This window comes from Vigna radiata, unplaced genomic scaffold (genome assembly GCF_000741045.1).
Source record: "Vigna radiata var. radiata cultivar VC1973A unplaced genomic scaffold, Vradiata_ver6 scaffold_359, whole genome shotgun sequence".
NCBI lineage: Eukaryota > Viridiplantae > Streptophyta > Magnoliopsida > Fabales > Fabaceae > Vigna > Vigna radiata.
This window is the reverse complement of record NW_014542182.1, coordinates 192,948-205,665: the sequence shown is the minus strand read 5'-3', so window position 1 is coordinate 205,665 and position 12,718 is coordinate 192,948. Positions and strand designations below refer to the sequence as shown.

Genomic DNA, 12,718 nt, shown 5'->3' with positions numbered 1-12,718 from the left:
AATGTCCATTAGGATTTTGTCCTTTAAAGGTAGTTTAAAAGTGAAAGGAGTATTTAAATATTTTTGAATTCAACTTCTAAGCAATATATGGAACTATGGGACGTAGGAAAAAAAATATTAAATTGCATCATTTTGATTAAATAACCAATAAGTAAGGTGTAACTTAAGAAGAAGAATAAAAAAGAAAAATAAAAGACCATAATTAGTTATATTTGCACTAAAGCGGTATTCATACTTGTTTTATTAGCGGAAGAGTTATTCATATATGCCACAATTTTGAAGGATAGAACAGACAGAAAACGAAAGTTTAGAATAGAAATGAAATATACGAAAAAAATAGGTTGATGTTTATAATTTGTCTATGATTACTCTTATTATAAGGGAAGAAACATAAACCGAAGCAAAGAAGTGCAGTTTTATGAAAGCGCACACACAAACAACACTGCTTAACTTTGTTCCTACATCGATCATACACGGTAGACACTTACAGCTTCATTACATCCCAAAGCAATTTTTCCTTTTTTTTTTTTTTCGTTTTCAAATAAAATTGGAATGTCAAATGTGCTGGTGCATTGGATCTTCTCCAGGAAACGACACCCGGGATCCCTACTATGGTAACCATCCTGCCATGTAATTGCTCATGCTTGGACCTGCTGTCACCACTGATACTGGATCAGGCTGATACCTGCACTTAAACAAAAATCATAATTAAAAAAATATTCAAATTTAAAGCTTTGACAAAAAGGGAAATTTAAATAAGTATACTTATGGTAATTAATCAAGTAAACTATCTCATCTCACCACTATTTCCACGCTAGTCATGTTTACATTCAACCCCAAGCATAACCCTTACAGTGATGCACTATTTTTATCTACCGTAAGTATTGTGAACCATTTGATACATTTTGTTACAAGAGTAGTATTGAGAACTGTAAAGTGATAAATTATTGAGTCAACAATGACTGCATACCCAATTTGTAACGTTGGCTCACACTCCAACGGTTGAAAGAGTGCGTCACCCTGAGCTTGAGCTGGATGCCTGCCATATCCCATGTCTTCAACTCCTGGATTCAATTGGAGTGGATTTATTTGATACCCTTCCAACTGCTACACAGCACACAGAGTCGTTTATACCCATCAATTGTCAAATTGACAAATATCATATCAGTTGTTCTGGCGTTTCACCCTTCCTAGAAAGCTATACTCTATCTTATTGCAATATATTTTGGTATTAGACAATTCTTATCCTTGGTAATTCAATTTGTTGAATAAAACACAGATACTAAAAATTATTTTAAGTGCATTGTTATATCTCTGGACCATAACCATATACTTTGAGGGGTGATGGATTTTCACACATATATAGGTCGATGAGTTCTAACTTACCCTTTGTCTGAGAGACCTGTTAGCCTCACTTAGCAAGTGTTCCTACACAAGTGACAGAAATTAGTGAACTCAGGTACATGACAGAAGAAGACGCTAACTAAACGGTGGTACCAGAAACCAAAAAATTGTTTTATACCTTACGCTGAAGTTCAGAGAGCTGATCCAGCATGAACTGCGTCTGTAAAGGAAACAAACTTCCAAAATTTAAACATGCATATTCGTATAGTTTACATGTTGTCATGTTTTTTTACTAGGCCTAAACACAGTTTTTACTGAGTAAATACACATTATGGAATTAATAGATATACACATGGTTATTGGTAATTAAAAGTTGAAACTTGAGTACCCTTGTTGATCTTATTTGCTTCAAGGACGAATCTAGCTGCCTTTCAAGAGATTCTAGCTCTTTGCTGCTAAGAGGACCAAGATCTTCTCCCATAAGGTTCCTGAGAGGGTAAAAGTTAGGCACAGCATGATAATATCAACCGACAAAAATGAGGCATATTAGAAGGACCAGTAGGAGGTATCAGTACCTCTGGGACCGTTGCAAGGCCTCATAACGTGCCTTCAGCTTCAAGTACTCCTGTTGACTGCTTAACTCCTATAGGCGGGGTTGCAAAATCAAACTATATAATTAAAGGAACACATACGAATTCATACGTATATAGCCATTCTTAAATCTTTTTCTACAGTCACCTGACAACTGCCTTTCAATTCCAGCATTACTCTATTCGCACAAGCTGGTCATTTATAGTAAAAATTCTAGCAAAATAAGTTTTTTTTTTAGTTTTTAAATATAGCTAAGTTTGGTAAGATTTCCAATAAAAATTATTTATACTATTCGATGAAAAAAATAATATTATTTTAAATTCTACTTTTATTACCCATGTGTGACATATATCTAAGCATGTCAGCTTACGTGTCTTGTCAATATTATCAATAACACCATGTGAATAGTTACATTTAGAGACTTTTTGAAGAAAATAAATAAATTTGAGAGGAGTTAAAGAAAAACTAAAAGTCTAGAATCAAATTTAATTATATTTATAGTTACTTAAAAAAGTGCATGAAATTAATAGAAAAATAGAAGGCTTTTATAAAACATATATTTTAAGCTTTATATCGTCTAAATTTATTGTGATACATATAGTTTTAACTCGTCAAACGGGATTACCAAACCGATATACCATAAAAGTCAACCTTTTAAAATTTGCAAAATAGTCGGTTGAGTGAAAAAAAAAACAGAGAAAACATGAATTGGATACACAAAAATTAAGGAACGACTTTTGAACACGAGTTGGGGGAAAATTTAATCATAATAAGAAAAGTTTTAGGATGTATTCTGAAACAATACGAAATTTTAGAAAATCTAATTGTTTTTATCCCGAATTTTCATATATTTAAAATGCTTTAGTTTGAATAAATCAATTTAAATTTCTTATGTTTTAACTTCTTAGTTTAAAAAAGATAATTTAATTTTACAACATTCACACACAAAAAAATAAAACTTAAACTTTTAATACTAAAAGTGAACTAATTTTGAATATTCAAAGCGAAAATTATACATGTGAGAAAGAAAAAGTAGAAACTTTTAAATTCTTACATAATTTCTTTAGTAAAATTTAAAATTCTGCAACTGAAATAATCAAAGCACTCTTTTCCATTTTTAAAATGTCAATTTTTTTTCTAAATTATTAAAGAAATATTGTCACAAAATATTTTAAATTCTTTAAAAAATTAATTACATTCAAAAGTTTTCATCTGAACAAAAAATTCAATCTACTTAAATGTAACTGCATATTATTCTTATTTGTTAAGTAGGGTTTATTACTGAAATAAATATAAGCATATTTAAAAAACACATATTTTTTGTACCATGATGAATAAAATAATATTGTTTAATGTTTATCTTTAAACATGTATTTATCATTTCAGATTATAAAACTTATTTGTGAAATTATGGTGATATAAGTAACAAAAAGGATGATGACGGGATGACGTGAATTATAAATTAATTATAAGTGCTGAAAAATGCATGCACGAGTGTAGAATACAATTCACAATATACACAAAAATATTTACTTAGAAACCAGTAATGACACGTGGCACATAAGCTAAAAATTAGCAACAATATAAGACTAATTAAATGCACCCTCAAATTAGATTTTACAAAATAGCTATGGCTCGTGACACATTTCCTCCTTGAAAGAATAAACTTAAGCACATTTGGATCAGATAACTACGAAGGAAGTACTAATAGAAATCATACTTCAAAGGCAAAAGTAACTATCTCTCTATAATGAATAAAAACTCACAGTAAATGTTGCTACGAGGACAAAAGATATATATTCACACGCTTTATTAATTGCACTATTAGGTTAGTTTAAAAATTTTCAAAACAATATTTAAGGGTTTGCTACTAAGTGTTCCATTGGTTATGGAGGCCCACCTTAAAGTCCGCATGAAAGACATGGGAACCATATGCATAAATTAAAGAACTAGATCAAGTTATATAATTAAACTTTTCTTTTATGTTTTGATTCCTATATATAAAATTGCCAGGTATATATGGTTCTGGATGCACAATTATATCTAAAAATCCTTCCAAATTCTGTAAGTCATACCCGCCTCTAGCCATTTCATTGAATGGGTCAAATTGGCATACAAATCAATAATTATTGTCAGTAGGAAAACTATCTTTAACATATTTGAAGCAGCATTTAATTAACAAAAAGATCATGAATAACCTTTTACAATGCATGTATGTTTATAACATTACCAAAACTATATTCCAATGCACGAGCAATTACACAAGCACATGCAGATCTACAGCTATAACGAAGATAAGGCTAGGTCAAAAATGAATTAATTACGTGAAACAAAAGACTAAAGGGGCTTCGAAGAAACATATATGCTGTTTGCCTAATGGCCACAACGAATGCACACCAGAATGAAAACATTCTTTAAGTCAACGACAGATGACAATCTCTAAACTTGAAATCATATTACTTATGAATGGAACTGATTTTATAAAAAAGAAATGTGAAGGTATGAGAAACTTTTCTGTCTGAGATTCAAAACAAATTAATTATCTACTTCCACTTTCTTTTCTATATAAATGACATGATGCAGCTTGCTATGAGTATAAGCTTAAAGTTGTTTAGGCATCAGACCGGAGTTATACAAAAACAATGGATATTTTATTTTTATTTTTAATTGATATGATTTACTTTGTTAATTTTTAGACAATATTATTCACTAATTTGTTTAATTTTTACTTTATCTTGTCTGTAAAACCATAATAAACCAATATTATTTGATAAGATAGAGCTTGACTTTTGTTATTTGTATAAAACTTTCGTATCAAACTACATTATATAAGTTAGCTTTTCGGAACTATTCATAGAGTTTATTAACTGAATATAAAGGTAGAAATCAACCACACATAGATATATTTTGGAATTATATTTTTTATTTTGCTAGTACTTTTTGGATAAACAATATTATTTTATATAAACAAAATCTACATTTCGCATGAATAATAATAATTTAAGAAAAAAAAAGTCTGTTTCGAATTCCTAAATTATGTATTTATAGTTGTGTATCTCATTTAAACATTTTACAGCACAACAACTAATTCAATTATACAGTGAATGAGCTATAATCATTACAACTTTTCTTTTTGAAGAAAAAAGAGGTATGTTTTAGGTATTTCATTATTTCTAATTCTTAGTTGTTTGTTCCAGAGAAATTCTTTTTCAAGCAGGAACTATATTAAGGTAATAATTCCTGCACTGGCCAATCGTTTATGCACACAACCAGGTAACCTTTGACCATTCACAACATCATATATGGAGAGGCTAGACGTAATATGCAACAGTTAATTATGCCATTTAAAAATATTCAAGTAAATAGTTGAAGCTCAGGAATCCTAACCCCTTGTAAGTAAAACAAAAACAGAAATGGATGAGGAGGAAAATCAGCGATCAAAATAGGCAAGTTAATCAATGGGCAAAAAATGAATTTAAATACGATAGAGAGGACTATTCACCATTACCAAGGCTTCCCGTGTAGACACATTAGCCTCAGGCGCACCATAGTTACATTTCTGGTACCTCTCTAGCGTTTTGAGCATGCTGCACGTTTTAAGAAAAATATATATTATTTTGTGCGGCAACATGTCAGAAGTGTAACGCAATGCTAAACAATCCAAAATCAATTGACTAAAACTACATTCTACAATACAAATTACTATTGAATAACATCAGTCAACGACAAATTAACCCACTTCTTAAAGCACCTTTTTACTTCAATCGTGCTTTAATTTCAACACCAATATGAAAACGGACACACCTTCCAACTGGAACAACTTAAGTTAGAATTAAAAATAATAATATACGATGAGAAACCCATTTCAAGGCAATCGAAATGCTCCTTGGATGTTGGAAAGCCACAAGAGGTGTAGAAAATTGGTAAATTAATGAGAAATGAAAGTGAGGGCGGATATAAAAGGCCATATATCATCAACCTCTGAATTTCTTGACTGGGACTCAGGGTCACCGGCTAAAGAATTTTATTCATTTCCTAAAAAATGAGTGTACTAAAAGTTGTCACTAATCCTTCTATTCAGATGAGGAGAAAGAAAAATATTATCTTTAAATTGAACGAAAAACAAACTTTAAAAAGAATTTTTTTGGTGTTGCCTCTAAAGTTAAAAGAATATTAATTTTTTTAGCCTACATAAAAAAAAATTGAAGTTATCAATTTTTGTTTTCTTTTTTTTATCTCTCCATTTAAGATATCAAATTTTAACTCGTTTTTGTAGTAGATTTTCCCTATTATAATTACTTTATACCATCATTTTTCTATTTTCTCTTATCTCTACTGCATAAGAAATTATGCAATATCCCGTCACCAATGTTAATACTATTTAGCAATAAATTGTACAAAATGAGTAAGTATTGGATTTGACGATGAGACTCTTTTCGTTGATAAACGTGATAATATCAGGCCAAAAAAGGAGCTATATACATTTAGGGTAAAGTAATTATAAGAACAATAAAACTGGTGTCTATGCATTAATGTAGGTGAGGTAACATCATTTGTGCGGAGTGACAACTTTTAAACCCGGAAGAAAAAGTATCAAACATAGCAAGTTACTACCAGAGTTTTCGGTACAATAATCAGATCTGAAAGGATCGGAGAGTTGTTCTCTAGAAATGAAACGAGAATACTGACAGCAAGAAGTCGTAAAAGCTAAATCTTTGGAAAACGCTAATTAATTTGAAATCGCCTCAACAGAAAATATCTGTCTATCTGGGTAGGAATAGTGAAGTGATTGAAAAACATGTGTGGAAGGAAACGCAGAGGAGAAAAAGATGTTATGATCCTGAAATTTTGATTCTGATTTAACAAAATGTCCATTCTGATTTAACAAAATGTCTCTGTCATGAAACGTTGAAACGAAAATATCTTCTGTCAGCAACATGGAGAATTAATTAAGAAAAACGATTGACTCCAAAGTGAAAACTCCATTTTGTTCTTTGGTCATGATTGTGGATCATGAACAAGCCCAGGTAAACGAAGAGCTTGACCAAAATAGAAAGTACGCAAGCTAAGGCAAAACACAAGACAAAGAAACACCAAAGTAAAATGTAAAACAAATAAGAAAAAGCTTTAAATGGGAGAAAAAACGTAAACCTACAACAGATCGATGATGAGAGATGCAAGAAGGAAAAACACTGTATGGAAATAAAAGAAACCCTAGGCTAGAGATTTTCTCTTCATCAAAATAAAGGCGTATTTATTTGAGAGAAAATGAACAAGAGATGAGTTAGGTCGTTAAAGTGATTTTGAAGAGTGGAAGAAAAAAGAGAGTAGCTGGTAAAACTGAAAATGGAAGAAATAATTGAATATTTATATGATTGTTTTCTTTTGCACAAGAGCTAATTACACCGAAAAGAGGCCTGACCAAAGAGTCCAAAATTACTTTTAGGAAACGCTTTTGAACCAGATCTGTTTGATGGAGCAGAAAAACGGCAAACTCAAATGCTGGGTTAAGCACCAAAAGAGGGAAAGAAAGAGAAAGGCGAAGACTGAGGGAAAAACAATTTAAAAAAGAAACGAGGGCAGAGAGGAGAAAAAGAAAAGAAAAACAGCAAAAATAGAGTGGATACAATACAACAGTGATCCTCCCTTGCTTAATTTATTTGATGTATGTCTGTTGGGGTTTAACGCGTTTCCAGTTGCAGATCTAACAGCAACGCGATTGCAGAAACCCTCAACCTGCTAAAAACGCCGAGACATTTCACGGAAACGGAAAAACCCAAACAGTGAAAAAAGAAAATAAACTTTTCTCCTGTTTTCTCAAACAAAAAATACCGCCACCTGTCTGAAAACAGCAAAAATCAAACGAGAGAGATTTCGAGATCTTAAAACCTAAAAAAAAAAAAAAAAATTACAATAGAAAGTTGTTACTCACGAGCTATATACCCTGGTACTCCTCTTTCTGTGTGTAAGTTTGTACTTAGAAAATTAAGAAAGCGAGTTTTATTTCATTTCGCAAATTTAATTTCCGTGATTCGTTTGTTACATTTTGGTGAATATGTCTATATAAATATATACCTTGAACTGCTGCAAAACTCGTACAGCTTTCCTCTATTGGAGAAGATGATGAGAGCAACCTCGGCATCACAAAGAACGGAAAGCTCGTAAGCTTTCTTCAAAAGCCCGTTCCTTCGTTTAGCGAAGGTAACTTGCCTGTTGATCTTGTTCTCAATTCTCTTCAACTCCACTCTTCCCCTTCCCATTCTCTCTTCTCTCTCCCTTCTCTCTCTCTCTTGCACTCTAATATCCAAACAGGGAAAAACAAAAGTTAAAATAAATCGGAATAGAAACCTGTGAATATTTTCGGGGCTCGCTCGCTGCGTGTATGTCTTGTACACGCATGTACATTTATATAGCCAGCCACGGGAGAATGAGATGGTGTCAACTCTCGTGTGACCTTGTTACTATGTTGTGTGCGAGAAAAATATATTATTGTAAATATTATTATTATTATTATTATAAATAAGATGAAAAAATGTTGAATGATAATAATTATTTATAAATGAATCCCAGCAAAACCATCTTTATCAAGCCCTAATGCAAACTCCAAAATCAAACCCCTTCTACCTGTCATTTTCTCCCTGCTATCACCCTCTGGGGTGTTTAACACACTGCTAACTCCATGACAATGACGCGCCTAAGGAAATCACAAACATAGTTTTGTAAGTGGGGAAGGCGTTTTCTGCTACGCGTAAAGTGGACCTAATTTAAAGATATACTCCTAGTCAATTTTCAAAGCAAAAAAAAATTACCAATATATTCATGGAATGAGTAATACCACACTTAAGGCTTTTGGAGTTTCGAATATTGTTCATGGAAAAAAAATTTAATTAAAATGAGAAATCTAATATATAAAAGTTGTTACTCATGTTCTGACATCTATCCCATATTATATAACATATATAAAAAATCACCTACTTTTATGAGGTTTAAAATTATCATTGAATCACAAAAAACTCTCTCTCTCTCTCTCTCTATATATATATACCTATCTATATATATACACACCACGGTTTTTAGGTTTAATAGTTGAGACCGACTTGGTAGTAATAAAATTACTTTAATAATTAAAAAACAGATAAGTTACTATAAAAAATATAATATCATAATTTTAAGGAGTTAAAAACTAAAATTGAACCTAAATTAATAGGTTGTTAATATTTAAAAAGACGTATTCCAAGGTTATTTGTAAGATAAACAAATAACAAATTTTTAGGTTGTTTTTTATTTTTGAAGGAAAATGTTAAAACTGAGATTTATTGTATTTTCTTTACCCGTTCTTTTACCGATTAGACTGATTTTTATTTTTCATGTACCAATTTCTACTAATTTTTTAGTCCTTGAACTGGTATTTCTTATGTTGATTTTGTGATTTGTTTAAATCAGTTACCTTATAGATTTTTCAGTTCAACTGCCCAGCTGGATCCAAATTTCATAACATAGATAACAATAAAAAAAAGTATACAAATTATACTTTTTTGTAATTCCCATCATCTCGCATCTATCTTGCTAAAAAAGCATATATGTCTCTATTTTGTCATCTCGCTAAATTAAAATATAAAAATTAATGCATGAGTATCTCCTTATCCAAATTTTAAAGCTAAGTAAAAGTTATATTCTCTACACATATTTTATTGGCAATTAAAATTTTCAATTAAATTGTATCATCCTATACATCCTTTATCTATGTTGGGATAACGACATTAATTAATAATTATTCATTTAGAATGTAAAAGTTAACTTCATTGATTTATAAGAGGAAAGTGCGATTGGATTGGAGGGTAGCAATAGAAAGGAAAGCTATTGAAAGAAAATGAAACGATCAGAAAAGACTTTTGTACAAACTACTCCCTACGTTATGTATTAAGTGTCACTTTAACATCTTTTGTCTAAATTATATATCATATTATAATATGCGGAAAATAATTTATTATCTTTTGTAAAATCTTTTACTTTGTTAATAAGTATTCAATGTTATTTTAAGTGTAAGGTAGTAATCATAAAAGATAACCAAAAGAAATAGTCTACTAATTATTTATTTATCTTGGCAACAATGGTTAAGAAATCGATAGGCAAGAAAAAAACTTGCAGTACGGAGGAATTGTTAATCATTAAAACATTTCCATTTATTTCTTAACAATTATTCAATAATTAGCAAATTTTATTTTTAAATAGAAGTAGTAATTTTAGACAAAAAAAAAATAGAGTAGTAATCAATAAACAATTTCAGGCTATTAAAATAACAAATTGAATTCAGTGCTTCCGCGCAGGTTATGTTCTAAAGCATTGATAATAGCTTTATTTATTTTATGAAATAAATTTTGGTCTCTATAGTTTGCTAATAATGTATGAATAGTGTGTAGAATGTTAACAAAGTACCGAGTGTCTAAAGATATCAGTTCAGGAAGTAAAGGTACGCAGTTTTATTGCGAAAGATAGCTTCTATTATGTTAAAAAAAACATTTAATTATAATTTTTTTTATTGATTTAAAATATTTAGTCTGGTGTTTTTAATATTTCTTAACCACTATACTTAATTAGATGGACACGACTTAACAACACCCGAATAGTTCATATTACATCATGAAAGTTTTAAGTAATTCCTCATGCCATTACTCTCATTTTATCTTCAAATAATATTTATATTTTGTATGTTGTCTCATTATTTTGTTCTATCAAATCAGAAGTAAAAGAAAGAGAAAAAAAAAACAAAAGAAAAACCAATATAACTATGGTGTATTACATGTATTCAGAGTGAAGATATTGAAGAAGAAAAAACACTAATTAATTGAACATGCATTTAAAGTGAGTTAGTAAAAGTTATTATATATGGTCTCGATAATTAAAAAAAGTGTCACTACTTAACCAAAAATGGAAGGAAAAGTAGGCCATCTCAATGCAACAAAAAAGGTGATGGCGACTCACATTTTGTTTGACCATCCAAGTCAGTTAAAATGTTGCTACAATATGTTTGTTTAACATTTGAATGAAGATAATATCATCGATAAAATGATCATTCGTTCAACTCCAATCACTTACCAAACAAAATATATTTTCATCTAATGTAAAGAACGTATACACGTATTATTTTCATTCAATTTATTAACTAAAAGTGGTGAAATCGGTAACATAGAAAATAGAGTGTGAATCATACAAGTGCTTCGTGTTCAAAAGAAAAAAGAGCATAGACCTAAGCTAGGGTTCGTGCAATCATGTGACTATTTGGCATTGAGAAGTGGAAGGAATACTGATGGAGTATGTTCTTGGAAAGAACTTTTCCCCTACTTTTTTTTTTCCTTACTTAAGTAACGAATCCTTAAAATATAAAATATTACTTTTATGAATTTTCATATATAAACTATGCATAATTTAACATATTATATGCTATAAATTGTTCCATATTGGAGTTAAATCTAGACCATGTTTATGCAACTAAACCATAGTAGTACTTTTGTACAACGTACAAGACTATAGGTATAAACAATTTGAAAAGTTCAATTGTGCTATACACTCTTTTTACACTTTTAAAATTTATTTTACGGAAGAGAACAAAATTTTAATAAAAACATTTTTAAAAGAGATCAAGACTATACAAGAGAGTACACAAAAAAGCTGTATGCATTAGTCTTAAACACCCTAAAAACATCTTAATATCACCGTCTAGTTCTTAATATCATCCCAACAACATCTAATACACAAAAGGAGATCAGAATACAAGAGAGTACAAAACAAAACTGTTTTTCAACAATCATTTCTAGGTTACCCGTGAATTATTATTTTTTTCAAACAAAAGTCCAAAATATTTTTCATCCATTAGGCTCCTCAAGTTTTATACTCTTTTATATTACAAGAAGAAAAAAATAGCACATTGTATACAATGTAAAAATATGAAAGTTCTTCGTCAGAGTAAGTATTATTACAAATGTTTTTTTAAGAGTAATTGAGAGATTTTATATTCATAAACCACATGATTATTTTAAGAAAGATAATGAAATGAGTGATATGCTATACTTGTCGCTTTCTTCAAATTAAGAATTTATACTCATTTTCGTCTCCAACTCAATCAGATATAATGTGTCTCATCTTTGTCCCTATTATATGCAACGTGTATATTCATGTCCACTGTGTATTTGCTCTCACATTGTATTAATTATTAATTAAATAATTGTCTTACAAAAAATCAAAAAATAAAAATCACGAGAAAGAAAATATGATATTACAAACTATTTAAGGAATAAAAGATACAATTTTTCAATTTCAAATTTTAAGAAAGAAATTATAATTGTATAAATAATAAAATATAGTATACTGATTAACAATTACAAGATTATATACTAAAAATTGATAGTTAGACATTTTCATGTGAAAAAAATAACAACAAAGACATTGAAAAGTTACTTTTGATTCAAGCATCTTCAAGGATTAAATGAAGGTTTGTGGAAGATTGGATGGAAAGAGAGAAGATGTGCAGAAAATTGGAAGATGTGGAAAGGTTTATAAGAAAGGTTCAAGAAAGAAGGGTAGCATAGCCAAGAATGGGGACAAACTATATTCTATGGAGACTTTCAAAATAAGTGAGGTGCAATGTCTACTCTTGCAATAGTTTATCTAATGAATGATTAGACTATCCAATGTGTAGTCAAAGATCATCTATTCAATAAATATGTAAGTATAGATAAGGTTAATAAATCCAAAGTCGTCTTCTAATAAATTCAACTAGAACTTC

General features: G+C 30.0%; 1 protein-coding gene across 5 annotated transcripts; it reads right to left on the bottom strand.

Moving 5' to 3' along the window:
* Nucleotides 1-260: 260 nt before the first annotated feature.
* LOC106779151 (MADS-box transcription factor 1) lies at nt 261-8,309 on the bottom strand. 5 transcript variants are annotated; one of them, XM_022776461.1, is made up of 8 exons: nt 8,011-8,309; nt 5,438-5,522; nt 1,920-1,987; nt 1,733-1,832; nt 1,523-1,564; nt 1,387-1,428; nt 971-1,064; nt 261-685 (listed from the first exon to the last, which is right to left on the bottom strand). In XM_022776461.1, exons 1-8 carry the CDS (start codon nt 8,193-8,195, stop codon nt 657-659), a joined length of 645 nt encoding a protein of 214 aa, XP_022632182.1. In that variant the 5' UTR covers nt 8,196-8,309; the 3' UTR covers nt 261-656. The 5 variants fall into 5 exon arrangements, with proteins under 5 accessions (XP_022632182.1, XP_014522692.1, XP_022632180.1 ...); XM_014667206.2 differs by having other exon boundaries at nt 262-685; nt 971-1,107; XM_022776459.1 differs by having other exon boundaries at nt 262-685; nt 971-1,104.
* Between the last annotated feature and the right edge of the window lie 4,409 nt (nt 8,310-12,718).

What these genes read in the sequence shown, in the direction of transcription:
- LOC106779151 (XM_014667206.2), bottom strand. Translation starts at nt 8,195, where the DNA reads ATGGGAAGGGGAAGAGTGGAGTTGAAGAGAATTGAGAACAAGATCAAC. An exon ending in GAGTTTTGCAGCAGTTCAAG is followed by an intron (nt 5,523 to 8,010) that starts GTATATATTTAT and finishes TAAAACGTGCAG; the next exon opens with CATGCTCAAAACGCTAGAGA. An exon ending in GAGCCAACGTTACAAATTGG is followed by an intron (nt 686 to 970) that starts GTATGCAGTCAT and finishes GTTTAAGTGCAG; the next exon opens with GTATCAGCCTGATCCAGTAT.